Source organism: Doryrhamphus excisus, linkage group LG15 (assembly GCF_037039965.1).
Source record: "Doryrhamphus excisus strain RoL-2023G ecotype Guam linkage group LG15, RoL_Dexc_Guam_v1.1, whole genome shotgun sequence".
NCBI classification, from domain to species: Eukaryota; Metazoa; Chordata; class Actinopteri; order Syngnathiformes; family Syngnathidae; genus Doryrhamphus; species Doryrhamphus excisus.
The window spans coordinates 4705654-4732458 of NC_136371.1; the positions used below are offsets into that span (position 1 = coordinate 4705654).

General features: G+C 43.5%; 3 protein-coding genes and 1 long non-coding RNA gene across 8 annotated transcripts in view; 3 read left to right on the forward strand and 1 right to left on the reverse strand.

The window, feature by feature from the left end:
* Nucleotides 1-1762: 1762 nt before the first annotated feature.
* LOC131104694 (aquaporin AQPAe.a) lies at nt 1763-5351 on the forward strand. Of its 3 annotated transcripts, none has more exons than XM_058052170.2 (6): nt 1763-2220; nt 2367-2561; nt 2653-2814; nt 4211-4375; nt 4473-4553; nt 4740-5351. In XM_058052170.2, the coding sequence occupies exons 1-6, from the start codon at nt 2092-2094 to the stop codon at nt 4953-4955; spliced, it is 948 nt and encodes a 315-aa protein (XP_057908153.2). In that variant the 5' UTR covers nt 1763-2091; the 3' UTR covers nt 4956-5351. The 3 variants fall into 3 exon arrangements, with proteins under 3 accessions (XP_057908153.2, XP_057908155.2, XP_057908156.2); XM_058052172.2 differs by having other exon boundaries at nt 2370-2561; XM_058052173.2 differs by having other exon boundaries at nt 2378-2561.
* A 1913-nt stretch (nt 5352-7264) lies between these two features.
* LOC131104695 (lens fiber major intrinsic protein-like) lies at nt 7265-9917 on the forward strand. Its single transcript, XM_058052175.2, has 4 exons — nt 7265-7933; nt 7997-8161; nt 8235-8315; nt 8811-9917. Exons 1-4 carry the CDS (start codon nt 7574-7576, stop codon nt 8994-8996), a joined length of 792 nt encoding a protein of 263 aa, XP_057908158.1. The 5' UTR covers nt 7265-7573; the 3' UTR covers nt 8997-9917.
* Nucleotides 9918-11192: 1275 nt separating this feature from the next.
* LOC131104696 (RNA-binding protein 38-like) lies at nt 11193-23669 on the reverse strand. Of its 2 annotated transcripts, none has more exons than XM_058052176.2 (4): nt 23020-23669; nt 21243-21366; nt 19335-19389; nt 11193-12005 (listed from the first exon to the last, which is right to left on the reverse strand). In XM_058052176.2, the coding sequence occupies exons 1-4, from the start codon at nt 23242-23244 to the stop codon at nt 11699-11701; spliced, it is 711 nt and encodes a 236-aa protein (XP_057908159.1). In that variant the 5' UTR covers nt 23245-23669; the 3' UTR covers nt 11193-11698. The 2 variants fall into 2 exon arrangements, with proteins under 2 accessions (XP_057908159.1, XP_057908160.2); XM_058052177.2 differs by lacking the exon at nt 11193-12005 and adding an exon at nt 12855-13376.
* LOC144901732 (uncharacterized) overlaps nt 22935-26805 on the forward strand; it is a 50477-nt gene continuing 46606 nt past the window's right edge. For both annotated transcript variants that reach the window (XR_013629807.1, XR_013629808.1), the window contains exon 1: nt 22935-23132. This is a non-coding gene — a long non-coding RNA (uncharacterized LOC144901732). The remainder of the gene's footprint in view (nt 23133-26805) is intronic.

The following is a 26805-nucleotide window of genomic DNA, read 5'->3' on the forward strand; positions in this document are numbered from 1 at the left end:
CTGCTTTGCACTCAAGTAGGACCCCCCCTTACTTTAATGGTCTTCCCTCATATACACACACAAACAATATATATATCACATAAAACATCTCACCCCCTTTCTCGACCTCATATTCCAGAGCTGGCACTTTGTGTGTGTGTGAAAGTGTGTTAGTGTCAGCACTTTGGGTGGAAGGGGGGGGGATGAAAACTCCCCACGCTAGCGGGTTCCAATGAGTTGCCCTCACCCCACCCTGCCCATCCGCCGCACTGACTGGCCCACTGCACACATTTCAGCTTAGTTTCACAAAAGGGGGATAACAGTTTAACAGTTGTGATGCTAAGATGTGGCTAATCCACCTCATAATAGGCCACCCCCCCCCCCCCCCCCCCGCCAATGACCAGTTCATTCTGGACCCCTGACGCCCCGGAAGGTCCAAGTCCAAACACCCCACAAATGTGGAAGCTAATGTAAAGAGCATCGTCTCCATCTTGCAATGTCTGCTATCACTAAAAAGCAAAACAAAACAGAGCGTGTGTATTTTTCAAGGCGAATAAGGTGTTTGTTTGTTTGATATTAAAGATGAAAAAACAGAAAAGCATGTCCAGATGCAGCAGCACAATAGACGCCATGACAACAGCGTCATGAAAGGATCGGTCTCCTTGGAGATCAGAAGGGTACTGCACGAGTAATTTGGAGAAATGATGGAAATGGATGTTGTGGAGAGGTAGCGGATTTGGACTGTGGGTTAAAGCTGGCGTTCGTTAACATGAGGCCATAGCACTCAATAAATGAGATATTGTGAATACCGTGTTATAATGGATGCTACCAAATGAATGTTATTGTTTCTTAGTCTAAAAAAACATAAACATTACATTAAACAAGGTTTTGCATCAGCTATCAGGAGGTGCAATGTAGTTTTCGTCTGGACTAGCTCTACACCCTTGCAAGGGTACTGGAACTTTAACTTTAACTTAACTCACATTGCAGCTGTTAGACTGCCTGACTCCATACCAGAGGTGGTTGTTTCAATTCCTGATTGTAGCTCAAATGACTGATTTGCTATGTTTTACTGTATTTCCACAGCATTTCAGTCCAGCTTCAGCTCGACTGAGTTACTGAATGATTTGCATTTTGCATAAAAAAGTGGGAACCTGTTGCTTTTGTTCCTCAAAGCATGTAACGTTGTCAATGTTGTGCACTGCTTGTGTTACTGCTACTACTACTACGACTACTACAGTGTATACTACAGCACCAACTACGGCAAAGTCGGGAAGTGACAAAACATGACATCACACACGTTGCCGTAGTTTATGGAACTGATTTGTTCAGACTAACGATATCTCAGTACGTAGCAGCATTTGTCCAAGCTCCACATCTGAGCTATTCCCCAGTGGAAGGGGGGTACTGTCATGCCAACCACAGATTTACCCTCAAAGAAACATACTCACTAGAGAGGCAAAATTATAAAATAAATATAAAAAATTCAATACCCGGGCGGCACGGCGGGCGAGTGGTTAGCGCGCAGACCTCACAGCTAGGAGACCAGGGTTCAATTCCACCCTCGGCCATCTCTATGTGGAGTTTGCATGTTCTCCCCGTGCATGCGTGGGTTTTCTCCGGGTACTCCGGTTTCCTCCCACATTCCAAAAACATGCTAGGTTAATTGGCGACTCCAAATTATCCATAGGTATGAATGTGAGTGTTATTTCTATACTTTGATATGGACCATTTGAAAATAAACAACATGTGGTTTCTTTTTCAACCAAATGTATGTTATTGTAATGATTGCATACGTTTACAATTGGACTTATACAATTGAACCCCCCTGGTGTGATTCAGGTACACTGTGTACAAGACTCTGAAGAGGACACAATCACTCCACATCAAAGCTCCTTAAAGAAATTGCTCAAGGTCACCAACACGCGCTGGAAGGAAGTTGTCAAACTACTACACACGCACACACACACAGTCCGAGCTTTAATGGCCATGATGACTAATGTGCGCACTTTACAGACTGAGCTTTGTGATAAGGAGAAGAGATGAGGGCGGAGGGGTTGGGGGGGCAGTGTGGGAGGAGGCTGCGCTCATCAAAGGAGTGCTCAGACTCTAATGACGGATGGAGCGACGACCCCGAACGCCTCACAGCCTTACAGGCGGACGGCACAAGCAAAAAAGACAGGCGCCCCTCCTGAGCGCACCTTAACGAGACACTGTGGGTGTGAAATGACGTGGCGTGAGGTGAGCATCTTTATTACTTATTTACTGTCTTATATTGTTTCACTTTCAAGCGTTAACGCTTCAACTTAATTAAAGCATTCTCGTTAACCTCGGTATGCACTGAGCTAAGCACACCCCTTGCTTTGTTTGTGCGTCCTTGCTCCGAGGAGCTGCGTAGTCGTCAGTTCTGGCGGGCCATGATGGCGGAGCTGCTCGGCACACTGGTGCTGGTGAGTGCCGTGTTGGGTGCAAACGTGCCGGGCCCCGGAGAGTTCCCAGGGGGACCCCTGTACCCAGCCGTGGCAGTCGGTGTGGTGGTTGTTGCACTGGGACACTGTTTTGGGGAAATAAGCGGAGCGCAGGTCTTGGAGTTGACTTTATTATTATTTTTTTTGTTGGTGACCTTTGACCTGTGAATGTGAACCTATGTGCGTGTCTCTGCTGCCTTCCCAGGTGAACCCTGCCGTCACTCTGTCCCTGCTGGCCACACGGAGGCTGGATGTCCTCAGGGCCTTTGTCTATATCACCGCTCAATGTTTGGGGGCTTCTTTGGGGGCCGGGGCTCTCTACTTGGCTCTACCCCTAAAAAGCACTGCAGACTACTTTGTCAACAGGGTTTGTTCTCACACAACATTCTGTAGAACCTTGAACATGTTATTTACTGTGACAATGCTTTAGGTAGGGGCGGCACGGCGGTCTAGTGGTTAGCACGCCGACCTCACAGCTAGGAGACCAGGGTTCAATTCCACCCTCGGTTATCTCTGTGTGGAGTTTGCATGTTCTCCCCGTGCATGCGTGGGTTTTCTCCGGGAACTCGGGTTTCCTCCCACATTCCAAAAAACATGCTAGGTTAATTGGTGACTCTAAATTGTCCATAGGTATGAATGTGAGTGTGAATGGTTGTTTGTCTATATGTGCCCTGTGATTGGCTGGCCACCAGTCCAGGGTGTACCCCGCCTCTCGCCTGAAGACAGCTGGGATAGGCTCCAGTACCCCCGCTACCCTCATGAGGAAAAAGCGGTAGAAAATGAATGAATTCTTTAGGTAACCACGGTATAAAACTAAAATAAAACTAAAATAAAGCAAAATTGGCTCAATAACTGTCATCCAAGTGTATAAATATGTTAAATACTTACCAAGTACTTGTATAACTTTAAAGCATTGGAAAATGTTTCACATTAAGGCTACTATAACATTGAGGAGTTAACCTTGCCAAGACACTCAATCCTTGGTTTTCGAATGCAACAGTTTTTGGATGATTCAATTTCCGTTATCGTCCGGTTTTGGACATAGCAAACTACCATAGTCCATTTACCCTGTACTGTATCGAACCATGGAATCGATACGCATTGATGACTCCAACCTTATTGGCGCCATCCAGACATGAAATAAGTACATAGTTGCCTTTACATTTGTATTACCCAATATAGTAAATATAATAAGATAAGATATGACTTTATTCGTCCCTCAGTGGGGAAATTTGCAAGGAAATAAGCCATTTAAGACAGTTTACCTTGCAGGGGAGCAGAATTAATATCAGGCAGGAAGTGATGTTGGGGTTCAGAGTTGAGTTTTAGCTTGTTGTGGGTTCCACTCGCAACAATAATTTGTGTTATTGTTATGATCTTCATGATTATTCATTCATTCATTCATTCATTTTAAACTGCTTATCCTCACGAGGGTCGCCGGGGGTGGCGGAGCCTATCCCAATTGTCTCCGGAACAAGAGGCGGGGTACACCCTGGACTGGTCGCTAGCCAATCACAGGGCACATATAGACAAACAACCATTCACACTCACATTCATACCTAAGGACGATTTGGAGTCATCTTCATTATTATGTTTTTATTATTATTGTGCCTGATTTCTGATTTGCATGATAGCTCCTCTGGATTTTTTTTTTTTTTGCATATTTTCCCATAAAACTAAATTCTGAATGATATGACTTCAGAAGCATTTGAGTTCAGAGGTTCCTTTTTATGTACTTTTTCGTCCTCATATCTTACACTCAGGTGCCCATTGAGTTGAATGCAGCTCAGGCCCTCGGCATTGAGGTCTTATGCACCTTCCAGTTGGTCTTCACCATCTTCTCAGTGGAGGACCAGCGACGAAGGGAAAGCCCAGAACCGGGAAATCTGGCTATTGGCCTGGCACACACTGCTGGAGTGATGATAGGGGTGAGATGTTGTTATCAAAGATGCTATCATCTGTTCTATTAACCGTAACTGTGACTTCGGCCATTTTGATCATTTGTCGCTGTTGTTTACCTGGTAGGCACGGTTCTCTGGTGCCAGTATGAACCCTGCACGATCCCTGGGTCCGGCCATTATCACAGGATTCTGGGAAAACCATTGGGTGAGTGGTAGAAAAATGTGTTACATTTATACTGATGAACTATTTATTACTTCGTTATTCGCATCTTATTCGCAACACCATATAATGTCTTGGTCAGTAGCCTTCCTTGTGTTCGTGAATCAGGAGACAATCTTTATGGAGGACATCTTGAACAAAACACAAATATTTGCTCGTGTCCGCCTCCAGGTGTACTGGATCGGACCGGTTCTCGGGGCAATGCTAGCCGGTGTCTCCCATGAGTTCTTCTTTGCGCAAAGCGCCCCCCGCCAGAAGCTGGTGGCGTGTCTGACCTGTAAGGACATCGAGATCGTAGAGGCGACCAGCATGACCGGCTCGTCTCTGTCCACCGTCACCCAGAACGCTACCAGAGGAAAGCAGGCCCACAAACAAGACAACACCTGAGCTTAGCGCTCTGTGCGATTGATGCTACCTCTTATTCGTGTTAGTAACGACGGTGCCAACGTTGTGCAATTGTCTACATTTGCACATCATTAGAATACATGTTGAAATACTCATTGAAATCCTGCCACGTACAATCCTACGTTTGCTGTGTTTTTTAGCATCCTGATGCTTTGAAATGCTAAGGGGTCTCAATGATGCTCTTAGTTGCTGCTCATTAGTCTTTGTCTCTTCTCTGAAGCTTTTTGTTTCAATCAAATAGATCATACCACACTAATGCCTCCATGGACCCAAACTCATTCAATGAAAATAATACTCCTGTGTTGTTTAGGAATATTGGATATGAATAATTTGCCTTGTCTTAACGTCATACTCAGGAGCTGTGTGTCCGAATAAATAACCAACAGTATAATCTTATGGATTGATGTTGTTATTTTATGTCATTCTTTACTTCCTGACTTGAGATCTCATTGGAATTCATATTATGAGCTCCAATCAGACGTCTACCAAGCCAACTGACCAGCTAACATCTTATGAGACAATGAAAATAAACATATTCTACATTAAAAAAAAACATAAATCAGCTAGACACTATAACCCGCACAGAAAGCTTTCTAGATCTTCCAGATTCTGCACCTTTTTCTGCAGTTTTTTTCATTGACTTCCTGCTTCCTACCCAAACGGTCTGTTTAATTTACTCCACCCCCCCACTCCACTGTGATTGCTCACACTCTCAAGCGCTCCCGAGAACTTCCAGATATGAATGTACACGTTTACTGAGTGCAGGCAATCTGAAGTCCATAAAAGGAAGTCCGGATCGCATTGATGTTGGTGTTAGAAAAAAAGTGTAGATCCATCGAAAACATTCAGATCTCACTTCCAAATACGCAAACGTCATTATGTGACGCTTTGGCATCGTTTAATACAACATTTAAAGCAGGGGTCTCAAACACGCGGCCGGCGGGCCAAATGTGGCCCGCAGGACACTAGTTTGAGGCCCCCACCTTGATATGAAAGTTTAATGTTAGTTTGATATGGATGCTGTATGGTATCATGTACCCAGAAAAAATTATTACGTTTGATTAATGTTCATGTTAAAGGTTAAATAACTGTTAATAGTTATCCTCCCTATCCGTGTGGAAGTGGTAAGTTTTTAGGCTATTTAAGTTTAAAGGAAATAACTTGAAGGCTACCGTTTAGGTCGCTAGCTCTCTAGTTTGCGAGTTAGCATGTGTCTCAAGACCCTGCAGTTGCGCAATATGTTGTAAATAAAAAAAAGTATAAATGTGACTATAGTCGTGTTTTGTCATTGTCATCAACGATACCTTGTATTTATATTTATTGTATGTATTGAAATATCAATAAACAAGACCACATTATAGGTTTGCTGTAGGTTTGATCTACAGTAAACCATCACACACACACACACACACACAGCACAATAACCACATTACTGCCAGCATTTTACATTGTGTGTCTTCTTTCCATAAAAGCAAGTTGAAATGGCAAACTCAGCGTTCTGCATTCAACTGCATTCACTCCCCCCCCTCCCCCCCTCCCTCCAGCAGAAAGAGGGCTCTGGACCGGTCAGCGCCATAGCCCCCCTTGTGCTGTGCGCTAACCCCAGCATGGGCACCATTGCGCCTCTGACCGCCCCCCCCCTCTCCTGCAGAACCATCACGACTCAAGCAGCATTTTGTGCAAAAATTGTGTCACTGAATTTTGTGAAATTATTTCCGAAATTTAAATAAATATTCTTTATTCGAAAAATGTCATTTTTATGTGTGTGTCTTGTCTTGTGTTGTGTTCTGTGCACAACGCTCATGCCTGCTCGACACAATAGTTTCACAGGGTCAGGCTTTTTTCTGTGTATAGGTCACTACAGCGCTGTTAGCTTTGGGCTCTTCCGTCTGGGGGGGGGGGGCCTCAACTGTATTATCCGCATGTGTGTGTGTGTCTGTCAGCGTTTGTGTTGCCTGATTGTCACAGTTATGATAAGTCAACACATGACATCAACCCCTGAGGAAATCGACTCCTGTGGGCGGCAGCTGCTCTTGAGTCTTGTTGTCGTTTCTTCCAAGAAAAAAAAAAAAAAGTTTTGTTTTTTTTTCTGTTCTGGTTTTTTCCTCACAGAAACAAGCACACCCCCTTTTGACCCTTGTCTATAACAGTAGGGGTTACATTTGTTTGATTTAGGACGTCCACCCATGCGCCCCCCCCCGCCCCCGAGCCCTCCCTCGTCCCTTCAGTGAGGGATTATGGCGTCATTTAGGGGGCCCCCGGGGGGCGTATTATAAAGCCCCTGACTGGCCCTCTCTGCTCCGTCAGAGCTCAAGGTTTATCGGACACCGTACCACTCGAACCCCTCAAATATCCCGTCACGGTTGACGCCCACTTGAATTCTCCCCACACTTATGTCTTTACAGCAGGTGGACGCAGGTGGCAAGCCGGCATAGCAGCATCGCACCACTTGTTGAAGATCCCTAACAGTGGATTTTTTTCCGTTTTTTTTCGATTTTCAATTTTTTGAGCTGACTTGAGGAGGAACCGAAAGAGGTTCAAACCTCGTTTCATTGCTGTGTTCGTCTTCTGGTGGAGATCCTAAGCTAAAAATCGCGACAATGTGGGAGTTCCGATCTATGAGTTTTTGGCGGGCGGTTTTCGCAGAGTTCTTCGGGACTATGTTTTTTGTATTTTTCGGCATGGGCGCCGCCCTACGTTGGAGCGCCGGGCCTCATCATGTTCTACATGTGGCCTTGTGTTTCGGACTGGCGGCCGCCACTCTTATTCAGTCCATCGGGCACATCAGCGGCGGCCATATTAACCCGGCCGTTACTTTCGCATATCTAGTCGGGGCACAGCTGTCTCTTTTCCGCGCTTTCTTCTACATTATCGCGCAGTGTCTCGGCGCTGTTGCCGGGGCTGCTGTGCTGTACGGCGTCACGCCTGGCAACATGAGAGGCAACATGGCATTGAACACGGTAAAAAGACAACATGCACGACATCAAAACTTTTTTTCCTGAATCTGTTTTTTCCGTACACAGCTGCAGCCTGGCATCAGTCTGGGAATGGCCACCACCGTGGAGGTCTTCCTGACTATACAGCTCGTCGTGTGTATCTTCGCTGTGACGGACGAGAGAAGAAATGGACGCCTGGGTTCCGCCGCCCTCTCGATCGGCTTCTCCATCACCATCGGACACCTCATGGGGGTGAGGCGAATAAAACATGGAGATGAGCTCGTCCTCATGTAGCATGTAGCTCACATTTGTAGTGTGTTCTCAGATGTACTACACAGGTGCTGGTATGAACCCTGCCAGGTCTTTCGCACCCGCCGTGCTCTTCAGAAACTTCATCAACCATTGGGTGAGATGTTTTCTTCTTCTCGTCAACGTATTATGAATGACAACACACTTTGGGGGGTGCTGGAGCCTATGCCAGCTGTCTTTGGGTGAGAGGCGGGGTACACCCTTGGACTGGTGGCCAGCCAATCACAGGGCACATATAGACAAACAACCATTCACACTCACATTCATACCTATGGACAATTTTGGAGTCGCTAATTAACCTAGCATGTTTTTGGAATGTGGGAGGAAACCAGAAACTGGGAATGGTTAATAAAAAATAAATATATTTTTTTATATTTTTATATTATTTTTAATTTTTTTGTTAATTTTTATTATATTATATTTTATACATATTAAAAAATAAAAAAAGAAATAAATAGAGAATAAATAGAGAAAAAAATAGAAAACCCACACATGCACGTGGAGAACATGCAAACTCCATACAGAGATGTCCGAGGGGTGGAATCGAACCCTGGTTCCTCCTAGCTCACTTTACATGATTTATTTGTTTCAGGTTTACTGGGTCGGACCCATGATCGGTGCGGCCGTGGGCGCCCTCTTGTACGACTTCATGCTCTTTCCACGTATGAGGGGTCTCTCTGAACGCCTTGCCACCCTGAAGGGCACTCAGCCCCCGGAGAGGGAGAACCAGCAGGACACCCGCGGGGAGCCCATCGAGCTCAAGACACAAGCCTTGTAAAACACACGTGAGGGACAAGACCCTGCACCGTTGCTCCCCCCCCATCCCCCCATGAAAACTTCACTCACAGATAAAGACTAAGAACACAACAGTCAGGTCCACAACAAGACCCCCCCCCCTGCCCCCTTTTCCCCTTTCCCAGACCGTACTTGGTGATAAAGGCTGCTTCTGTAATGTAGAGGAACATGCAAACTGGCTGAGAGGTTTTGGGAGTGGGTGGTGTTGGAATTGGGTAGGGGTAGGATGCAGGGTTAAAGGTCATTGTAGGTTTGTTTTCTGGTTAGACCAGTGAAGATGGTTGCCTTTATTATGCATCACATTTATAATCTCCATTCTAGTTTTTTTTTTTTTTTTTTTTTTTTTTTAGTTTTATTTTCATTTCTGCACTTCAGATGCAAGACGTGGATGTATGATTCAATTTGACCAGGATTTTTCAAATACATTTTATCTGTGTGGGTCTGTGTGTGTGTGTGTGTGAGAGTGAAAGCATTGTTGGTTACATGAGAGTAAATGTGTGTGTGTGTGTGTGTGTTTACAGGAGTGCATGTGTGTGTGTGTGTGTGAGATGACGATTGCTGATGCAGTATTTTATTTTTTTTTTCATTGCAGCTCTACTGTTTTGTACCAATCACCTTTTTTGTCATCATTGTTTTTAAGACACGACCACCCCCCCCCCCTCACTGTGATATTTGCTATGATATGGAATTTTTACATAAACCATCGCTTTTTTTTTTCTTTTTCTTGTGAGCCAACGCAAGCAAACAACAAAACGCTGAATTAAACTTGAGGTCGGTTCATTCGAGACCAGCTGTTGGCGGCTTCAGATTGAGGCTATTGCTATTATTTCATCCCCGTACTGGGATTAAATAAAAAAAAAACGGTTTCAATAAAATTTCAGTTGTCATAAATATGCAAATATGATACCGGGTTTGAGTTATTTTTTTCCCTTCAAGCAGGGCTATCAGCTAGGTTTTTATTAGCAATATACAAATTACAAATACAACAGAAAAAAATGATATGATTAAAACAGTGGCGTTTATAAGCCTAATATAAATATGTTTTTTTCATAACTTACATTGCACTAGTTTTAGCCTTTTTATAGTATTAAAAGCACCAACATGGACACTGCATACTTTGATTAATCATGATTTACCAGCTTTCTGTGACGTCACAGTGAGCCAGACTTCCTTATATGGGCATTAAAAGTAAAAGCTGATTGGGACCAATCACAATTAAGTAAGTTGGTCAGAGGCGGGACAGAGGTGGAATAAATTAAATCAGACAGTTTCGGAAATCTTATATAAATTCAGCTAGAATAGGTGCAGATGCTGGAAGATCTAGAAAGCTTTCTGTGCAGGTTATCGTGAACAACACAACTCAATACAAAGGAACAATAATGAGCATAATAATTCCCGTTTGCCATGGTCGTGTATTGCAATGGGGGCGCTCGAGCTCAATGTAAAGAATCCCGCCCTCTTCCTGTTCGGCACATGCAAGCCACGCCCCACATAATTTTCTCTCTCTCTTTTTCTGCGCGCGCACACACCCGAGATGTGGCTATGCACGAGCCGTGAGTAAGCACAACTCTCTTTTTTCTCGTATTTGTGAACAATATAGACATTTTTTTAATATACCAACTGTGAGATAAACCTCAATGGCAAACACATGCTAGCCAGTAGTGGTGTATTTATATTTTTTGGTTAAAAAAGGTGTAATTTGGAGTCAAACATCGTAGGATAATGTAGCATTAGCGTAGGATAATTTAGCACGAGTTGGTGCACTTTACACTTCAGCCAGTAGATGGCGATGAGAGCCCACTTATTAACACTAAAGTGCATTCATTGTGAATTGCAAGTGTATATAAAGTGTATTGTGTATAAAGCCTCAATTTGATGGACTGCATTTGAAAGCTGATTACAATCTTCAAATATGTCCGTATTACTGTTACTACATTCTCCCCTACTCCAGTTATGTTTACTTGTGAGCCTAACTTAGCCATTCCTCCTTTTTTTACACGGCTCATTTGTTTTACAAAATGACATTTACCTCGATACATTTGAATCCATTAGTGTCCTTCTCCAAAAGAAATGTCTTCATGAGTCATCCGTGTCTCCCCCAGGCTTAACTTCATGCAACATTCGTTCTGCACTGATACTGACCTCAATAAGAAAAACAATATATAATCCAGCCTCAATCTTAATAGGAAACATTGCTTTTATTTTTGCATATTTGTATTAAAGGTGACGTATGGCTTTGTTTAAGACAACAAACGGGGTTCCACATAAACAAGGGATGCCAAATGTCAACAATTTTCCTGCTCCAAATGTAACAATATTTATATTGACGATTTTATTGATTGACTAGAAAGATAATCTTAAAGAGGAGGTAATAAGTACTGCATTGGCGGAAAGGGAAATGTCTCTAAACGTTGCAGCACATAATCTAAGAAAAATGTTTTTCCTAATTTGCTGTCCATGAGTCATGTGATCGACAGTCTCTGGGCTCATTCACTCCAGCCTTTGACTTAGAAGAACATTCAGGTTGTATGAAGAAACAGTAGTAATAACATTTGTATTAATTCTTACATCAAAATATACAAAAAAAAAGTCAGGAGTACTTTCTATCAGCCCTTTTTGATTACAGCATCCACCTCTTGTCCGGTCTCATACTGATGATGTCACAGTCACATTGTTATCGGCCCATTACTGTGCACGGTGGAGCTGTGGCACAGCGTAAGGGACCAGGGCCTGCGGGGGCACAGGAACCGCAGAGAGTGCGGCCAGAGGAGGGTGGGTGTTCGCCGGCGGGGTTGGTGATGCGGTGAGCGTGGGCGTCGGCGTTCCGGGTGACAAGCTGTAGCTGAGGTATCCCGGTGATGGACTGTACGGGTACTGCTCCAGTCCTGAGGGAGTGAAGTGGCTGTAGGCGGAGCCGTAGTCCAGGTAAGGGGTGGGGAGCACCAGGTTGGGTTGGAGGAACGCTTGCGGGTAGATGTAAGGATGACCAAGCCTGTATGGACGCAAGGAACAATCAAGACTAGGAAAAATTGTGCCTTATTGCATTGAATTTATCGTACAATATATATATAATATACAATATTACACTGTTAGCACACTTAGCTATCAAAGAGAGGGGAGAAAAAAAAAACTCTTAAATTCAATTGTGCCCTTGCCTGAGGCTTCCCATTTAACCTGAATTGCCTGGGTTTCATCTGGCAACAGCAGCACAGATCATATCAGAAGAACTAGGTTACGCCCGCTGTGCTAAAATAGAAGCAACAGAACGTGACAGTATTTAACACTCCTGCGGACCAGCGCCTGCAATAACCGCCATTCACCTGATGCTGAACTTTATAGTGATGAGCGCTGCTGTTTACCCCTAAACACACTGAACCTGGCGTGCATACACAACAAAACCGGACCACTCTGCTGTATACACAATACACACGTACAAGCATGCATGCCTGGCTGCCACACGTCCTCCATTCCTCATCCAATCACTGGATACTTTATGAGTGAACACAACATGATGACATCTAATTTATCAAATATAAAATAATTACTTTCCATTCAGATGTAGCGTACACCCTCAATTAGGAAAAGGTGTCGGGATGTTGGGTGAGAGGTCGCCAGCCAATCACAGGGCACATATAGACAAACAACCATTCACACTCACATTCATACCTATGGACAATTTGGAGTCGCCAATTAACCTAGCATGTTTTTGGAATGTGGGAGGAAACCGGAGTACCCGGAGTAAACCCACACATGCATGGGGAGAACATGCAAACTCCACACAGAGATGGACGAGGGTGGAATTGAACCCTGGTCTGCTAGCTGTGAGGTCTGCGCGCTAACCACTAGACCGCCGTGATGCCAGAAAAGGAAGTTTATTGCTAAAATTACGCCTCGTTTTTCCTTACACTGTCTCAGTTATCATGCAGCCAAACAAAATGTGTTAGTGACTCTGAAGGGACACTATAGACAGATTCCGGCCAAGGAATCATTTTTATTGTGTGTGTATGGGTGGTTAATTGGTTCATAGAAAAAGTAAAAGTGAGATTAAATGTTCATTTATTCATTTCATTTGTCATGTATGTGTATTTTGCATGTAAATCTGGGAATGACCACCACTGTGGAGGCGTTCCTTATCATACAGATTGTAATTATTCTATATTATTCTATATGTTTGGGTGTCTGGAATGCCATGACATGATTTCTTATGCAGGGTATTTCTTTTGTGTCAGTGTAATATATTCTTAAATGCCACCAGGCAGAGATGTCCAAGCCGAGTCTTTTGAGTGGGCATCCTTGCCACCAGTGATACCACTGTGAGGTCACTTTTGGCTGAGGGCTGGTGTTGGTGTCAAGAGGTGTTGAGCTGGGAAAAAAAAGCAGGAGTATCAGATCCATGGAGCTGCTTGTCGATGGCCCTGCACACCTCTCTCTCAGAAGCCTGGGACCCACATTACCCACAATGCCCCACTGGGCTTCTTCTGCAGCTGCTTTACGAGTCTGCTGCCTGCCAGTCAGTTACATAATCTCAGGGGATAGTTGTGTTTAAGGGAGGCTAGGACGACAAAAAAAAAAAAAAAACAGCAGCACAAGTTTGAGAAACAAAATAACCGTAGTAAATGACACCGTCGCCCCAACCCCACTCTTAGGTCTTCTTCCGATTGCACGGCGACTCTCCCAGAGCAGAAGTGCAGTGTCATTCTCGAGGCCGCGTGCTGCCGCTTGACTTATCCAATGTGACAGCCGCATCGTACGAGAGCACTGCGCCTCGCCTTTCGCCATCCCGGGCAACGTTGCTAGCTGTCAAGCGCACATTACTACACACAATATTAAAAAGAAGCACACACACGCATATATACTATGGTGGTGGTGGGGGGGGGGTAGGGGGTGCTTCGAAGAGTATGTGGATAGCAGTGTGTATTTGTATGTGTGTGTTTGTATGTGTGACAGGCTCAGGCTAATTGGCGCAGCTGCATGGGTGTACTCTAACAGACCCATGAGAGCAGAATAACCTCCACAGACGGCACTCAGCCTTCTCCTCCTCTCTCCGTGGTTTACTCCCTCACAGCCAGCTTCCTCTATACTCCCACTCTACTCTTCTCCCTTCAAAAAAAAAAACATAAAAGAGGTGCAGGATGGGAAGATATAACAACCATCGGGACTCCTTGGGCGAGTAAGGAGCATGAGAAGAGCAGGGAGACGTTCAGAGGTGAAGGATCAGCCATCATATCCCTTATGGCGGAAGACAGCCACGCTTTTAATAGTTCAGATCGGGGATGTGAGGAGGGGTGAGTCAAGTCAGAGGAATAAACACACACACACACACACAGTTGGAGACACACAAATAAATGCCCCCGTCCTCATTTGACAAGCACACACTCAAAGCTTGAGGGAGAGAGAGACAAGAAAGGCCAACATCTGAGCTGGACACTCTGCTGGCTCTGCTGTCAACATGCAAATGAATTTTAAATTTGACTCTGCGGATTCAGAAAGAGAAACTATCCAACAGAAATGATCTCGAGACAGGATGTCTTAATGGGCTTTGATGCACCTTAAGATTGAAATGCCCGAAAGACGACAGCTATGTTAAACAGTTACACAATCCTGGCGTTTTTTTCCCCCATCAGTAGCAAAGCTATTTTCAGCTTTCGAGGAACATTCAGTATTTGGAAGAGAGTTTCTTCTTTTCTGCTATTATAAACTTTCATACAAAAGACCTGTGAATTTATAAAGAAAAACAAATTGGTCATATAACAGACAACTGAACAAAATGGGAGATTCCCATGTTATGTAATGTTATTCATCTGACAGATATTACTAATAGGGGCCCTGGATGAGAGGAACAGACACCTACGCTGAAAGCCCTTGAACAGTTAAGCCAGTAGCTGAGAGCATCACTTGCTTTAATTTAGTACAATGGAACCTGCAAAGTGGAATGTCAGTCATGTTGTATGACTTTCATTTTTTTTTTTCTATTTCATGTGGATGATTTAAGTGCTGTACAAAAACGTACAAAAAAAGTGAGATTTCAGATTATTGACACAATTAACTGAAGTGAGTTTTGATATTTTGGTGTTTTTTGTGATGTCACCCACAGAAAGAGTATTAGTAACGGCATACAAGTTTAGTGTACATCAGATAACTTGTATACCAGTAAAAAAAACAAAAACAAATGTTAAAGGGGACCCATTATGCTAATTTTCACAGCCCTTTGTAATGAGTTATGGACTCTTATAGTGCATCTACACATGAAAACCAGCACAGAAAGCTTTCTAGTTCTTCCAATATCTGCACCTATTCAGCCGTATTTCTTTGGATTTTGTGCTTCCTGTGAAAACAGTCCGTTTTAATGTATTCCACCCACGGCTCACCTCCAGGCACGCCCACTATGCTGTGGTTGGTCACACGCCCAAGTGCTTAGGTGGACTTCCGCTTTGTGTCGCTAACTGCGAACTCAACTCTATAGGCGTTGATAACAAACAGTGATTTTTATCTTTTTAAAATGTCCGCTTTTAACATACAGCCACATGTTTTGGAACGTTGGTAACGTTTAATGTGTTATTAATGTGTTTTTCAGGACTACCAAAACTTGGGTAGAGCTGCTAATTGTGGTGGAAGACGGCCATTACCAACCTCCAAAAAGTTAATCAAGAGCCCTGGCAGGACAGTGGAGAGCAGTAAGAGGTAAAAGGGGCGTTTTATCTAAGCAGCCTGGGACTGTACTAGGAAACAGTATTTCTCCTTATCCTGGATGAGTTGGAGGATTAAGGATATGCGGTACTCTGAAGCTGGTTTCCTTCTTACACGCAGTTTAGGTTGAGATAAAAGAGCCAAAAACAGTACAGAGCTCGGAGCATATGAAAGCTCTGCCTACTGACCAATCTGTTGTCTTAGGAAAAAATGACAGCTGAACGCACTAAAATCAAGTTGGTATCCAGCTTCGTAGCATCGCCTATCCCATATCATCAATGCTTGGCTTGGTTCGGACGGAAAACAAAGAAGAGATCCTGGATAAGTTAAACTTCACATTACTCTTAACCACTGTAAGACCACTGCTGTGCGAATGCCTACAAGCGTCACATCTGCAGACAAACCACCCACAAGTCCTAATCCTGATTTCCGGTGACTTTAAATCATGCCACTCTCTCTGCAACTCTGCCCACCTTCACTCAGTATGTGAGGTGTCACACAAGGGACAATAAAACTCTGGACTTCTGTGAATTTCAAGGAAGCAAAAACACATCCACCCCCTCCTTCCTCTGATCACAACCTTATTCATCTGCTCCCACACTACAATCCCATGGTGAGGAAACAGCCACCACAGAAGAAAAGTGTGATGAAGTGGTCTGAGGAGGCCTGGGAACAGTTGAGATACAGTTTTAACACCACAAACTGGAACATACTGTACTTTGCAGTCCACATGAGGAGAACATCGACAGCCTGACTGAGTACGTCAACGTCCCTGGTTCACTGCTGAACAAGATCGGGAGATTAAGGACTACAAGAACATAGTACAGCAACAATATCTGTAACGTGGCCTAAAACATGGAAAAGGTGGAGCAGCTCAAACCTCTGGTGACCAGAAGTGGGGCAACAGACGTAGATGCCATCACCTACCTGCTGCACACTGCCTTGTTCCATCTGGAGACCACTGGGAGGGCGAGTCATGTTCTCTTATCCAGTGTTTATAACACCATCCAACCGTCACTTCCGTTGGGGAAACAGGACTGGATCATCACCTTCCTGCATGGACCATCCACTACCTTCCAGACAGACCCCAGGACATAAGGTTCTGGGTTCCCCAGTGGACAGTGCTCTTACCCTTACTGTTCACACTCTTCACCCGAGACTTCAAACCACTACCAGAAGATCTGCAGAACTTTTCAGCGGGTTCTGAGGGGAATGAGCAGGACTTGTGTGCACATAACTATTTTACACTTGAACAACGGTGCTGGTTATTGACTTTCCATGGTCAGCTCCCACACCGGTGAACACCCAGGAATCAGACACAGAGATCTGTCTCTGTCCTAGGCTGCCTACCGTACATTCATTCATTTTCTACCGCTTTCCTCACGAGGGTCGCGGGGGTGCTGGAGCCTATCCCAGCTGTCTTTGGGCGATAGGCGGGGTATACCCTGGACTGGTCGCCAGCCAATCACAGGGCACATATAGACAAACAACCATTCACACTCACATTCATACCTATGGACAATTTGGAGTCGCCAATTAACCTAGCATGTTTTTGGAAATGTGGGAGGAAACCGGAGTACCCGGAGAAAACCCATGCATGCACGGGGAGAACATGCAAACTCCACACGGAGATAGCCGAGGGTGGAATTGAACTCTGGTCTCCTAGCTGTGAGGTCTGCGCACTAACCACTCGACCACCGTGCCGCCTGCCTACCGTACATCATTAATGAAATTATACACTGCAACTGTGGAATTTCACCAATGCGGGATGAATAAAATCTATCCTAAGTTATTCTATCAACATTATTTAAAAATTGATAACTCAAATATGACGACATGTTGTTGCCCTAAAGCATGAAAGTACATCTGCTCCACAGACCTTCATGCTTAAATGGCATTACACTCTCAGAGCTGCCTCTGTAATGTTTGTTAGTCTTTTGGGTGTGTGTTCTCGTCTTTTTGTTTCAGTGTGACGTGTCAAAGCTGCAACTGAATTTCAGAAAATGGACAACTCCCGTTTTTACGTGAATGTCCGCCGCCCTCACTGTAGGAGATTTCATCACTCATTCAGGGACTCATCTGGGTCAGCCTCAGTTCCCTCATCACTCATTCAGAAAACGAGGACTGCAATATTAATAGTACTTGGGGCAGTTGAGGTTTTTAATGGACTTTTTTTTTTTTTTGCAGCCTCCAGATCAGAACATTGAATCTAGCAAGAACGATGCACACTCAACACAAACACCGCACGTACTGATAGTTGCTGACTGAGTGTTCCTTTTTTGTTGAAATCCAAAGTGAAAATGCAACAGTACCTCCTTAAAACGTAAACTGACAGTTGTGACACTGGTCCACCGTGTCATCACCAAAGCGACATGAAGCCGTGTCCAGTCAGCGTATCGTCGGACTCATCTGTTCTCAGCTTACACAACAGGACGCCACTCTGTGCTTTGTGTTAACAGCTCTGGCAGTGAATCATCCTCCTTGTTTCACTGAGTCATTGGTGTTCTTTATTGGATGTGGCAGCCTAGACCCTTTTACCCCCACCAAGCAGGGCTATTTGGTTCAGTTGGGTAAGATGGGACTTTTTCAGAGTTTCCATTGTCCAAAATGCTCACACATTTCCTATTTGTAAATTACTAAATGACTTGAGCATCAACACAAGGGAGATGATGTTTGATTGAGTTTCAAGTCAGGGTTCTGTGCCATACTGTACTTTAATGTGAACGTACAGTATTCTTGATATTTACTGAATAACTGGCAGGTTGCACTTCTCCGGCTTTACGCTCTCCGTTTCTTCGCAATTAAAATCGGGATCTTTTAGAATGCTGGGCGGCATGGTGGTCGAGTGGTTAGCGCGCAGACCTCACAGCTAGGAGACCAGGGTTCAATTCCACCCTCGGCCATCTCTGTGTGGAGATTGCACGTTCTCCCCATGCATGCGTGGGTTTTCTCCGGGTACATGCTAGGTTAATTGGCGACTCCAAATTGTCCATAGGTATGAATGTGAGTGTGAATGGTTGTTTGTCTATATGTGCCCTGTGATTGGCTGGATTGGCCTCGTGAGGAAAAAGCGGTAGAAAATGAATGAATGAATGAATCTTTCAGAATGCAGGGCGGCACGGCGGTCGAGTGGTTAGCGCGCAGACCTCACAGCTAGGAGACCACCCTCGGCCATCTCTGTGTGGAGATTGCACGTTCTCCCTGTGCATGCGTGGGTTTTCTCCGGGCACTCCGGTTTCCTCCCACATTCCAAAAAACATGCTAGGTTAATTGGCGACTGAATGGTTGGTTGTCTATATGTGCCCTGTGATTGGCTGGCGACCAGTCCAGGGTGTACCCCGCCTCTCGCCCAAAGACAGCTGGGATAGGCTCCAGCACCCCCGCGACCCTCGTGAGGAAAAGCGGTAGAAAATGAATGAATGAATGAATGAATGAATCTTTTAGAATGCAAGAGTGTGATTGGATAATAGCAGCTGTGTGTGTGCAGGGAAGTTTCACTAAGTGGCTTGCTGCATCAGTGAAGCCCAAGTCAACCGTGAGCGAAATCCTGAACCCAATGTCACGTGTGTTTAATAGACCAAAAGAGGAGGAGGTCAACATCGCAAATAGAAGTATTGATTCTTCTCAGTCTTACCCGTAGTGTCTTTGAGCCCATGCAGGGCGGACTTGCTGAACCCTAGCAGAGAGACCTGCGGACAAATGAGAAGGAGTCATGACGGCATTCTGTCACTTTCTGCTTGTTCAGATACAAGAGTGTGCACAAGAATATTGCTGACTGACTGCCAGTCCCTTGACACACAACGTCTGTGACCTTGCTGCCTTCAAGGTTCATCTGGAGTGAGCCGAGTCTGACTAAGGAGGGGAAATGCATCCCTTGCTTCATTCCTCCAGCCATGTATGCTTCTGATGCTTCTCCCGCTCTCCATCATTTCAGCATCTAATCTCTTTGGTCCAACATTTTTTTTTTTTTGCATGCAACACAAAGACACAACAGACCCATCCCCTTCTTGCTCGTCTTATTCTTTCCCTTTCACTCGCTGCTCTCACACACAAACAATACCAAGCACTGCCATGTCCCATCAGCTGCATGCTTGCATGCGTCACGCCATTGGCCCACTGAGGAGCACACACACACTCAGTCGTTGTTGGCTGTTAGTCAATCGCACCTACACGCAACTGTGTTTTAGCCCGGAGAACTCCAAAGGGGGGGTGCTGTCAAGGTTTGGTGTTGCAGCAGGACGTTGGAGGGAAAACGCAAAGCATGTGCTCTGGTGGTTCACACTGAAAATGCCCAGCGGCACGCAAGCTGTGCATGAACCCGAGTGGAAAACGTACGGACAACAAAGACTGGGTGAATGGTGGCCATGAATGTTTTAACTTGACTGTTAATGTCTTTTTTCCCCATTCAAGCTGTGTACCTAGAATTCCAGCAGAGGTTAAATAACTATTAATATTTATGTTAAATTAGGCAAAAACTACTATTCTTACTGCAGCAGTGGTGGAAATCATTAGCTTACGCAATTGCATGCCATTTAATATCATTGTATAGTTACATGCAATGATTAAATATGTTGCGTGTATACATATACTGTACCAATACAACATACACTACGGTTGGTGACAGTAAAAATAGTGTTTGTTTCCAGAAGAAAGGAAGTGCACAATATTTGACAGGGAGGAGACTGAGGGCATAGATCAGGGGTCTCAAACCCAATTTACCTGGGGGCCACCGGAGCTAGGTTCTGGGTGAAGCCGGGTTTTAAAAGAAACCCAAAACGCATTTATTAAAAACTGGAAAAAAAATCAATAGAAAAAACTATCTTCAATGCTTTTGCTTCTGCTATACACTTTTTCAGTACTTTCGTTCCGGTTTTCCACACCAAAATATCTGATAAAACATTCCACTGTTCTCAAATATCTTAATTTTTATTTTTCTATACGCAAAATAAGATAAAAAAATAAACAAATTAAGAAGAAAGACAATAAATCAATCAATCAGTAATAAATAAGTAAAATAATAATAAAACAGCAAATAAGAAAAACGTAAGAAACCACATACAGTTGGTAGAAAAAATATTTTTTTCAGATTCAAATGTACAGTATTAACAGTTATTTAACCTTTAACATGAACATTAATGAAACTTAATAATTTTACCCAATTAGCAAGTTAGCATCGTACTCAGTTCCATCTGGGAGCAGCGTCGTAACTTTAACAACATGTTTGATGAGATGCTTTACCTTGACGTGTATTTTCCGTTTTATTCCAAATCATTTCCTGCATTTATTTGTACCCAAGCGTCATAAGCCTTTAGCTTCATTGCTAATCCAAAGCAAAACAGGGCGGGGTAACAGGGTAGGGTAACAGTATGGGCGGGGCAAAATCATGTTAATTGTGTTTCCGGTGTGCACACAGCTTTAAGCTGTCTTTTCAACATTAAACTTTGGTTAATCAAGGTAGGGGCCTCAAACTAGCGTCTCAAGATGGGACATGGGCCGCAAGTTTGAGACCCCTGGCATAGATGGTCTTGAAAAAGCCACTCACTTGTCTGCGAACTGCGTGGTTTGGCTCCCAAGTACGCCAGGTTGACATTGGCCTTTCTGCCATCAATAATTGGGTTTGCATCCTTGCACGCCTGCTCTGCGGCCACTCTGTCCACCATGGTCACCTGTTGACACAATATCCCGCGGGTTAACTTCAATTTAATATATATATATATATATATATATATTTATGTGGACTGGCCCACAGGGAGCTGCCGTCCTTGTCGTCCATGTTTTATAAAAATACATGATGAGAGCCTGGTGTGTGCGTGTTGGGAGGGGGGGTGCATTAATGTTTCCAGCTGAGTTTCAGCTGCATGTTAAGTTAGCGTAGGCTGTTACAGTATGTGGGAGGATTTTTTTTTTTGTTCCTACCAGACTGAGATAGCAAAGATGAGCAACTGGAAATCTACCTTGAGGGAGTGAGTTTGAGGAGTGGGCAGATAGCGTGGGAAGGGTAGGGGCTCAAGGTCAAGACACAACAAACGCATCACACTGTACTGCAAGTGAACACAAATAGATGCTCAGCGTGAGACTTTTGGAGCATCCTCTGCAAACAAGGGAACGTGGTTTGAGATCTGCTAGAGTTCACCATGCTTGCTGCAGGGGAAGAAGCCTGCTTGGAGATATCGGGAATGAAACGAGCATGCTGTGGCTCGGTACACACACACACACAAGGAGCATCCTGGCAGTGGGGGAAGTCAAAATGAAACTAAAGCAGTGCAGGAAGGGTAAACCCTGATCTGGTTTATGTTCCCCCACAGCGTAGGCGGGATGGCCATGGCTGTTTCAGCTCTGTCTAGAGTGTGAAATCACAACACTAGGAGACAAGTTTTCTGTAACCCCCCCCCCAAAAAACCCATCTTGATGGCGATAGTATTTTTTTTTTAATACAGTGTGAATGAATAATGAGTAATTGATATATGATCAAATAAGCTTTGGTTCTTCCTACTCCTTTTTCAGGCATGATGTAGTGTACAAATGTAACCAAGTGATGTTCCTTAATTTAACTTGTTAAATCACTGGTGTCCAAAGCCGCCCCCACCCCTGAAAAAAAGATGTTTTACATCAAACTTTGTGCAAGCTGCAGACTGTAAGTTGCCCTTGGACCATAGTTTGGACACCAAATGACTTATTTTTAGACCACACAAGTATAAGAGCACCACCAATAAGGTAGTTAATGGCTTAAAAAAGAAATTAAAAAATCTAAAAAAAAATCACAATTACAAATTAAATTGCAAGCATGCATTCAGTCCAAATAGTATATTAAATTAATTCATTAATAGAAGCCAAACTTTGTCAAATCGCTGTAATTTGATTAAGTCAGTGCCGTGAAAGTTATTTTCAGCATGTGTGAAACAGATAAACCATACCGTACTATTCCATACCATTCCATACCATACCGTGCCATGCACTCACATTCACACCTACAGGCAATTTAGAGATTGCAATGAACCTAACATGCAAACTCAACACACATGTGCATAAAAACTCTCTTTCAATATTTCATTATAATGTTAAAATGTTACCGTATTAAAATGATTATGAAAATTAGTCAATGACCATAGATTCTAGTAACAAAGCCAGTTTAAAAGCCCCTTTTTGTGGTTAAATGAAGGGTCAGATAATGAATGACACACTTGGTAAAAATAACCTGCTGGTCTTTATACGAGCACGTGACCGGTACCAACACACAGAGAGACGATGCTCGGGACTTAAAATGTCCAAAGTGAAAGTAGCTTTACAGGAAAAAACAAACAAACATGTGAGCTACTTACAAAGCCGTATCCCCTGGACTTCCCGGTGTGTTTATCCGTGATAACGACCGCTTCGTCGATGTCCCCGAAAGTCTGGAAATATTTCCGAAGTGCCGTGTCGTCGGTGTGATAAGGTAAACCTCCGACGAATATCTTAGTGTAAGTTGTGTCTTTTTCCGCAGTGTTGGGCTCCATTATTTCTAAAGGAACCCCGAGCAGCGGACTAAAAAATAGAGGCGATGTCATTTGGTGTGGAATAAATGAAGAAAAAAAAAAATACAAATTTAAAATCCAAATAAAGAAAGAGAGGAACACAAGTCGACACCTAGACGCTACAGTAAAGTCGCCATGGCTAAACGGCTAGCATGGTAAAAGGGATAGTGTGTGTTAGAGTGGTTCTCCTGTTCTCCAGTTCCGTCCAAAAAAGACAAAATATTGAAGCTTAGCGAGGCTGTGAGGCGTATCCTTGTGCACTTGCTGTCCAATAGACGAGCCGTGCGTCTCGTCCATGCTAACGCCTCCTTGCTCCACCTATGGAACCCCATAGTCGTCAGTCCTTTCCTGTTACAGTTTTTCTCCATTGTTTTAAACACTGAAAGGATGCCTCATTTTCTCAGAATTCTACACACAAATCCAAAAAAATCACTCACACACTTATGAAAACCCCTCAATTCTCCTGCAAAATGAAACTTTACATCCAAAAACACTATAATGCAATGCATTAGGAAATATATTTCCATATATGGGATCTTATGTTCATATTTTCCAATATATTGCAATATATGCATAGATCATATATGTGTATATATTGATACATATAAAAAATATCTTGCAATCAAGACCAAAAAAGGACTATATTTTTACATATATAAAATTGCATATAATTTGGGATATATAAACTCATATATTATATATTTGGATTTAATATATTTCAATATATTGAAAGCGGCAATCATTTGTATATTCTGCAATATATTGCCATAAATTACATGAATATATAATATATTGTATAATATATGTACAAAAATATATTATCCCATGTATTTATAATATATAATGTATTGGAAAATATAACAGAAAAATAATATATTATAATATAATACAATATATTGATAAATATATTTTCTTTTCGTCAGGGTCATTCTTCTCAAAATGGTGTTTTGTCTCCAAATGACGCACACAAACCACTATATGAACAAATATTTATATGAATCAGTTGAACACTGATGGCGGCGGCACGGCGATCGAGTGGTTAGCGCGCAGACCTCACAGCTAGGAGACCAGGGTTCAATTCCACCCTCGGCCATCTCTGTGTGGAGTTTGCATGTTCTCCCCGTGCATGCGTGGGTTTTCTCCGGGTACTCCGGTTTCCTCCCACATTCCAAAAACATGCTAGGTTAATTGGTGACTCCAAATTGTCCATAGGTATGAATGTGAGTGTGAATGGTTGTTTGTCTATATGTGCCCTGTGATTGGCTGGCGACCAGTCCAGGGTGTACCCCGCCTCTCGCCCGAAGACAGCTGGAATAGGCTCCAGCACCCCTGCGACCCTCGTGAGGAAAAAGCGGTAGAAAATGAATGAATGAATGAACACTGATGTGCTCAGTGTAAAACACTGTGATTACATCATATTCATCATGACTCGGGCCTTTTTGTGTTCAGTGTGACACTTTTTGCAAAATGTTTTAGAATTGTTTTTTGTTTTTTTTTTGTATTTTTTTGACTCAAAATTACACAGAAATATACATATATATATATTTGTAAAGCAGTGTAAAGCAGGAATTGTGCTTATAGTTTAGCAGACTTGGTTCATGGTGTTGGTGCATTGGTTATATGTTGTGGTCATTGTGTCTCAGGCATCACAAATTGTGTGTAAACAATCGAGAAAAACTGTCATGAGGCCTGTACTAGATACAGGTAAAATTACGACTTTTCTGAAAAAAAAATATTTAGAGTATTTATTGTATTTTAAATTCCCTTTTCTAATAGGTTAAGTGCATGAAAACCACAAAACACTAAGTTTCATTCATGAAATTTACATCCATTTAAATAATATTTTGTATGACGGGTTATGGATACTTAAAAAATAGCTTTTAAAGCTACTTTTGCAGCGCTGACTAGCAGTGTCTTATAATTCAGCATGGGATCTTCTCACATGGGCGCCAAGTCATTAACATTATAGGAAATAAAAAGGGCTAATTCATGACAATAGGCCGCATTGGCAGGGGGGTGCAAATAAAGGAAACAAATAGATGAAAGCCAGCCTGCAGACGGCAAAGCGACCAGTCTAGGGAGGAAGACCTTTCTCAGCTGGTTTCTTCTGATGATTTGGTCTGACAGATGTCCTTCACACTCGGGGATCCTTTTCACACAAAACGTTCATTTCGCCGCATCACACACACACACACACACACACAGACAGCCAGTCTCCAGGCATCATCGCAGTTACGTTAATACTCACATCAGTGCAGCTTTCTCATCCTCACACTTGAAACTTTACAAGGTCAAAAGAATATAAGACGTCAGTTGCAGGTACCCTTTTATTTATTTTGAACATTTGATTCATTTTAAAGGACAAAACTATTGTTCCCTCCACCAAGCACTGCACAAAGCCCCGAGGTTATGTTGTTTATTTGTTTGTCTGTATGTGTTCGGAAATCCGGAATGGTTTTGGATAAAATTTTCAGGAATTGTCGGAGATGGGACATGGGAGAACAAATTCAATTTTCAGAGTGATCACTGTCTGAATCCAGATTTTTAGCATGCGAACATGATTTGGGATTTTCATGAATATGAACTGAAGCAGGCGGCACGGTGGATGAGTGGTTAGCGTGCAGACCTCGCAGCTAGGAGACCAGGGTTCAATTCCACCCTCGGCCATCTCTGTGTGGAGTTTGCATGTTCTCCGTTAAAACCCATTTATTTTCACTAGCCTTTCACACAATTTCAGTTTTTTATGTTATTTTTTGTGGGCTGCACGGCGCTCGAGTGGTTAGCGTGCAGACCTCACAGCTAGGAGACCAGGGTTCAAATCCACCCTCGGCCATCTCTGTCTTCAGGTTCTCCGGTTTCTCCCACATTCAAAAAACATGCTAGGTTAATTGGCGATGCCAAATTGTCCATAGGTATGAATGTGAGTGTGAATGGTTGTTTGTCTATATGTGCCCTGTGATTGGCTGGATAGGCCTCGTGAGGAAAAAGCGGTAGAAAATGAATGAATGAACTGAAGCAGATACTTAGCACACGGTGTTAGCATGTTGGCATTTTCAGTGGTAGACACATACACTTTGTGCTACGTTTACGCTAGGTGTTAGCATGCTAATGTTAACATGTTAGTTAAATGGATGATCTGAGACAACATACTCATTGCCAAAGACATTGAGGAACTGGATAAATATTGACGATGACAAGGAAATTATAGACAAAAGTCACAGAGACTTGATGCAGCAGAAAGTCACCAACAATCGACAACAACAACTCCCTAGTAGATTAGTAGGTTACAATATGCCAACGTCAACCGAGATGCTCCCAGGTGACATGCCCAGCCAGGAGCAGACCCCCCAGGGCAGACCATGGATGCTGGAGGGATTTTATCCCACAGCCTCCCTGGATACGCCTCACCATCATCCCAGTGGAACTGGAAGAGGTGGCTGGGGACTGGGAAGTCAGGACTTCCCTATACTGAGACAGCTGGCCCTGCAACCTGGACTCGTTTTCGCCGAAGAAAATGGATGGATGGCAAATTCAACATTAAGAAACACATTTTATTATAGGTTATTGCTCAATTGTGATTTTTTTCAATCGTGT

Excerpts from the sequence above, each read along its gene's own strand:
- LOC131104694 (XM_058052170.2), top strand. The coding sequence starts at position 2,092 with ATGACGGATGGAGCGACGACCCCGAACGCCTCACAGCCTTACAGGCGG. Across the intron at positions 2,815-4,210 it reads CAGACTACTTTGTCAACAGG|GTGCCCATTGAGTTGAATGC; the intron begins GTTTGTTCTCAC and ends TCTTACACTCAG. Across the intron at positions 4,554-4,739 it reads GATTCTGGGAAAACCATTGG|GTGTACTGGATCGGACCGGT; the intron begins GTGAGTGGTAGA and ends GTCCGCCTCCAG.
- LOC131104695 (XM_058052175.2), top strand. The coding sequence starts at position 7,574 with ATGTGGGAGTTCCGATCTATGAGTTTTTGGCGGGCGGTTTTCGCAGAG. Across the intron at positions 7,934-7,996 it reads GCAACATGGCATTGAACACG|CTGCAGCCTGGCATCAGTCT; the intron begins GTAAAAAGACAA and ends TTCCGTACACAG. Across the intron at positions 8,316-8,810 it reads GAAACTTCATCAACCATTGG|GTTTACTGGGTCGGACCCAT; the intron begins GTGAGATGTTTT and ends TATTTGTTTCAG.
- LOC131104696 (XM_058052176.2), bottom strand. The coding sequence starts at position 23,244 with ATGACATCGCCTCTATTTTTTAGTCCGCTGCTCGGGGTTCCTTTAGAA. Across the intron at positions 21,367-23,019 it reads AGTCCAGGGGATACGGCTTT|GTGACCATGGTGGACAGAGT; the intron begins GTAAGTAGCTCA and ends TTGTGTCAACAG. Across the intron at positions 19,390-21,242 it reads ACCACGCAGTTCGCAGACAA|GTCTCTCTGCTAGGGTTCAG; the intron begins GTGAGTGGCTTT and ends ATTTGTCCGCAG.